Source organism: Mustela nivalis (genome assembly GCF_964662115.1).
Source record: "Mustela nivalis genome assembly, chromosome: 13".
NCBI classification, from domain to species: domain Eukaryota; kingdom Metazoa; phylum Chordata; class Mammalia; order Carnivora; family Mustelidae; genus Mustela; species Mustela nivalis.
In genome coordinates this window covers 71,215,722-71,221,721 of record NC_139032.1, presented here as the reverse complement: position 1 = coordinate 71,221,721, position 6,000 = coordinate 71,215,722, and the positions used below count along the sequence as shown (strand labels likewise).

General features: G+C 46.7%; 1 protein-coding gene across 5 annotated transcripts in view; it reads right to left on the bottom strand.

Annotated features, from left to right (window-relative positions):
- PALM2AKAP2 (PALM2 and AKAP2 fusion) overlaps positions 1-6,000 on the bottom strand; it is a 448,736-nt gene that overhangs the window by 249,767 nt on the left and 192,969 nt on the right. For all 5 annotated transcript variants that reach the window (XM_082696837.1, XM_082696843.1, XM_082696845.1 and 2 more), the window contains exon 4: positions 1,438-1,568. In XM_082696837.1, the coding sequence (XP_082552963.1) occupies positions 1,438-1,568 (131 nt within the window). The remainder of the gene's footprint in view (positions 1-1,437; positions 1,569-6,000) is intronic.

Genomic DNA, 6,000 nt, shown 5'->3' with positions numbered 1-6,000 from the left:
AATATACACATGTATACACACTCACAAATGTGTAAATGCACACATGTGCACACATATCCACACACGTGTTGTGCATGTGTGCGCATTTACACACATGCACATATCCATATGCATGCCTATTTGCATGCATGTGCACACACGTATACATATTCGCTTGCATGTACACAGACACATTTCCATACACGTTTGATACATGCATGTGCATGCATACACATTCTCATAATGTATGCACATATGTATACACATTCACATACATGTTTGTGAGCACACATTCACGTGTATGTACACACATATATATACATGTTCACATACACATGTGTGTATATGAACATATGTACATCGCATACAAACTTTTTCTTAGTGAATTTCTTCTATAAGCAAAATTTAGCTAAGCTGTTCTTGAGAACACTTCAAGGGACATTAAGGCCCAAGCAAATAGGGATCCAGGCCTTTAGGGCTTGTGGCCAGTCTGATTTCCCTCTGGTAACAGTACTGGAGTCCCCAGGGACTCTCACAGTCCTCATACATCCTTGGGTTTAAAGGCTGGTAGTGATGTAGTAGCCTTGCCCTGTCTTCTAAACCAGGTTGCACCCTCAGGAGAAAGAGATGAAGCTCCTGAGGTTGAGATTTGAGGCGGGCTTTGGAGGGATACGATGGATAGGGAGGTTCGGTTCTAAGGCATCTCTGATCGCCACTTTCCACCCCCCTCTCTTAGCTCTGGCTAGGTGTCCTGGGACCTGATACGACTACAGTTTTCAAGTATGAACCTATGTTTCTGCTTCTGTGTGAGCCTGGCCAACCACTGGCCACAGGAAGGACACTTATCTCCCAGACGGAAATGTTCAGAACCTGGCTGAGAACCATAAAGGAACCCAACTCACCCTCTGAGCAGGGCGAACAGACAGTGCAACGTTAATTTTAGAGCTCAGGCACGTAACTCACAGTGGTACCCTCATTTGGCTCACTGGTCTCGTTCTCAGACCCCTGGCTACTGTTTCCCACTTCAGACTGATCAAATGTAGGAAAGAGACCCACTACAGCAGCAACAACAGCTAACAGCTTGACTCACAGGAGGAAAAAGACAAAAGCTGGTGGAAGAACTCAAAAAAGGTGGGCATTTACTGAAGGGGCGAGCTGCTTCCAACACCTCACTGTTGCAGGAAAACATCGCTGTACCGATAACAGCCCCTACAGTAATTAGCGTTCAGAGTAGTAACTCGGGGTTATCTGGAAACGTTTAAACGATACCAATGTACTCTGTTTTGTTTTGGGTTTTTTTTCCCCCCAGTGTACTCTGTTTTTAGGAGAGAATTCCCCAGCTCTGGGCAAAGGGGCTGGCACTGAGAAGGGCCCCCTAGAGGACAGTGGCGCTTACTGCACTGTAAGACCCCAGGGAGGGAGGGGCGGGGGTGGGCGCCGGCGCTGGGAACCACCTACCTCTGGATGTTATCTTCCAGCTGTTTGACTCGGAACTCATCCTCCTCAGATTGCCGCCTCCTGGCTTCCTCCTCTTCGGCAGTTCCGGCGGGGATACCCTGCAGCAGCCATTTTTCCCGAAGCACTTTGGACTGTAGGAATGAGGGAAGAGAACAGACCAGATGATACCTCTCCGTCCACAGCCTTCTCCGTGCCGCGGTGCCTCGGCTCGAGCTCCGCCCCTCGTCACTGGTCACCTGAATTGCTGCCTTCGCCTCCTCTCTGACTTGGCTCCCCACCTCCCCCAGGCCCAGCCCCTAGAGAGCCACCAGCGTGATTTATTTCTGCATTTCTGACTATAAAAAGCTTTTGAGAACATACAGAAAAACAGGAAACAGGATAATGAATGTCCGTGTAACTCACCTAGCTTTACAATTATAAACAGTTTGCCTTATTTCCCACAAGTTCTTTACCACAGCACTTTAAAGGAAATAACAAGCATCGTGACATTTCACCCGTGAGTATTTCAGTATGAATCTCTAAAACATAAGGGCATTTTTCTGTGCAGCTGCAATTTCATTATATAATTTCTTAAGATCACCAGATATTGCGTCCATCTTAAAGTGTTTTAAAAAATAAAAAAGATTATGTCATACTTCTTAGAAGCTTTTTAATGATTCCCAACCATCCTCAGCAGTGATCTCCAAATGGTATTAAAATCGTGTACTCCATTTGCCCCAGTGTACTAATATATTGTGGAGTGAAATAAAAAGGTGGGGGTTTTTTTTGGTTTGTTTTTAGTAGGCTCGTGAGGAGCCCAGTATGGGGCTTGCGTTCAACCCTGAAATCAAGACCTGAGCTGAGATCAAGAATTAGATGCTTAACTGACTGAGCCACCCAGGTGCCCCCCCTCCCCAATAAAAAGGTTTTGAGTTTCAGGCAATGGCGAGGAGGGAGCCATTACTGCTTTGACAAGGGAAATGAAAACAGCTCAAGAGAAAGGCAGGCTGAAACTCCCTAAAACAAAGAGCAAGGTGAAGAAGGTAGGGGAAAGGATTTTTGATTTGGGTTTTCATTATATGGTGCCTAGATGGCAGAGGGTGGCTATTAGATGTTTGTAGAGGCTGGACCCTAGGCATCATGGCTGAGTGTCCCCTGGTCAGGTTGGTGGTCCTGGAAGGCAGTAAGGGTGCCCCCAAAGCAGGGCATGTGACCAGATTTTCCCTGGTCCTGTCATGGCTATGAAGCCAGTCAACATAGTGGAAGCATAGGGTAAGCCCTGGGTTCTCTGGCTCCCAGCATCACCTCTGTCAGAATCCGGTTTGACCTCCTCAGGCAGGCTGAGCAAGGTAAAGGAAAGGAGCCCCTTATAATGACTCAGAGCCAGGTTATGCATGGCTCCAAGCCAATTAAATATGACATACAGAAATGAGAGAGTAGAATGTCTCCAATATTATAGACACAGAACTCATACTCACTACCGTTTGCTTTCTACAACTCTCATAAGCAAAAGGTAGACAATCCCAGAGGTTCACATTTGTCTTGAGGTTAAGGAACAAGAGCTTCTTATGATAAAGCTATAAAAGGAGTTATTAAAAATTACCAACTTTAGTAACAGTAAGAATTCATTAACGGTTCTGATTCACCATTCTATTGAAAAATCTAGCAGCTACGCGGGGCTATGAAGCTGCTGCTGGCTGCAGAGGGGTAGGTTCCAATGGCTCGAATTCCTACACTTCTGAATGGACTTTTTGAGTCCATTTTGACTGGACATTCTGGAAAGGCAGCCTTGGAGAGACCCAGCTTTCTCTGCCCCAGGAGGGATGCTCTAGAGCCAGTGCTTCTAGAGACGTGACCCAGTGGCTGCTCTTGAGAATGTTCTGTCTGCTCTCCTTCGCACTGTGCCCCCCCCCCCGCCATCAAGGAAAGGGTCTAACCACTCATTTCCAGCTGAGTCCTAGCCATCCGTCAGTACTTATGACAAGAGCAGCCTGGTGACCACGAGCGTCGACGCCCGTCGAGAGCACATGTCTGTCTCACATCTGTCTCTTCTCTGGATAAGGCAGTGAGTGATGATGTCACCAAAACATCCCCAACAGCTGGAGCCAAGAAGAGAGACTAACAGAACAAGACAGCGGGCCTGGTCTCAGAGAAGTCTATTTCACAGAAGTGTTTGGACATTACAAAAATTAAAAAGCAAAGTTGATTTTTTTCCCACTTGGCCTTGGTGTTGCATGGGCAGACCACCAATCCAAATACGTTTCCCACAAAGGTTCCCTTAACCTCCGCCAGATCACTTCCTGTTGTCTCTAAGGGTCAGTGGTGTTATGGCCTTAGACTAGAATGCACTTGAACGTGCTTTTCACACAGGCCTATCGAAAGCACCCATTTCCCCCTACTGTACTGGTCCTTACGGGCTTGCCTAAGTGTTTCAGAAATAAGTGACAAGCAGAGCATGCAGAAGTGAACACTAAAAATAAAAAATTTTCTTCTTCTTTTTTTTTAATGTCCAGACGGCATATACCAAAAACCTGTATCCTAGCTTACAGCAGTGAAGAACGGTCAAACTTCACTTTGGTCAAGGAGAGGCAACTGTGAAGAGTCAAGACAAAGGAAGTATGCATAAGGCTTATAGGAAGCTCGCGGAAGCACAGATTCCCACCTCCCCCCCACCAATATGTTGATTCTTGAAGTTTAAGGTAAGGCCTAAGAATATGAATTTTAATAAGCTCCCACGTGATGCTGTCATTGATGGTCCTGGCCCATCTATTCTGTGAATAGCCCCACAGAAGAACCTGTGACTATCCAAGTGCCTGGAGAATACCTAAGCTTTCCCACCAACTAGCCAAACCTGACCCAAAAAGGAGCTCGTCATCCATGCACTCAGCCATCTCTCCCTCTGCATCCCTATCTCAGGAGCAGTGGTGCCCCCATCCATTCCCCCAGATACTCCACCAGGTCCTGAAGACACCGCTCTGGATGATGGGCAAGTCCTCAGCATCACTAAGCTTTTGTCCCAATAAACAATGATGTGAGATAATTTCAGACTGCGAAACATGCACGGCAGGAGGTAGGCAGGACAATATGACAAACAGGAACACAGAGAGGACACTTTAGGGGGGAAAAGTCCCTGTGAGTACTTGAACACTTGAGCTGAGATCTGAGATCCAAGGAAGGGACATTCACAGGGAGAGGCCGGCAAACGTAACAGCCCAGATGTGGGACAGAGTTTAGCGCGTTTGTGGACCAGACAGAATGCCCAAGCGGCGGGACCACAGTGAGTGGAGGGTGAGGAAGGGAGGGGAGAACAAGTTGGAGATGGAGAGGAGCGCAGGGGCCAGAGTTGGTGGGGTCCTGCAGACATGCTAAGGAGTTTCCTGAGCACCGTAGGAAGAGGACAGTTTGGAAGGGACAGGATTACAAAGTGTAAGTGATTGGATTCTATTACATCACCAGTTGAGAGAGTGTGCTAGCTGGAAACGGAGGAGCAGCAGAAGAAATGGAAGGCACGGGGTGTACTTCAGAGGGAGAGTCAACATGACTTGCTGACAGATTAGATGTGGGGAGCAAGGGACAGGGTGGGATTCAAGACGACATAGACAGTTGGTTTGAGCAAAAGGGTGGATGGTGGTATCCTCACTAGACTGGAAAGACTAGAGGAAGAACAAAGGCTGGAACAGCAGAAAACGGACATTTCCATTTAGGGCAGGATAAGCTTGAGAGGCTTATAAAGGGAAGCGACACATTCAAGTGGACACGTCAGGAAAATGGCTGAATACAGAAGCATGGAGTTCAGGGGTCACTGGAACCAGAGACATCTATTTGGGAGTCATTGATACATAAATGATATCTGAAGCCATGGTATCGAGTGATGATGATGATGATGATGATGATGATGACAATGATAATTATCACTCCTCCCCATTGACTCCCGGCGAGATCTTGGTTTGGTATTGAGTTTTCGTCACATGATTTCAGTCCACACAGAACCCAAACCAAGACTTCTGATAGAAGAAACCAAGTCCTGGGGGCACCTGGGTGGCTCAGTGGGTTGAGCCTCTGCCTTCGGCTCAGGTCATGATCTCAGGGTCCTGGGATCGAGCCCTTCATTGAGCTCTCTGCTCAGCGGGGAGCCTGCCTCCCCCTCCCCCTCTACCTGCCCCTCTGTCTCTCTCTCTGTCAAATAAATAAATAAATAATCTAAAAGAAGAAGAAGAAGAAGAAGAAGAAGAAGAAACCAAGTTCTAACTTCTACTCAAGCTCTGTTTAAAGGGCCAGTGGAGACGTGATGGGAAAAAGTGGGATGTGAAGTTCCTTTACACTGCGTACCCTGCCTGTCAATTCAATACTCTAACATTTGAAATTGGCCTTTCAAACATACTAATGACCAAGAAAAGCCTAAAATTAGTGCTAAAGGTTCACAATAGCGGGAGACACTAAAACATGTTTGCAGCAAGGCCCACTGGAACCTTCAGGCTGTATAGCAAATGACCTTGGTAGGTTGACAATAAATATCTTGTAGGGTCACAATTCAGTCTTTGATTTTTTTTTTTTCATTCAATCTTCTTGAAAGAAAATGCTGTG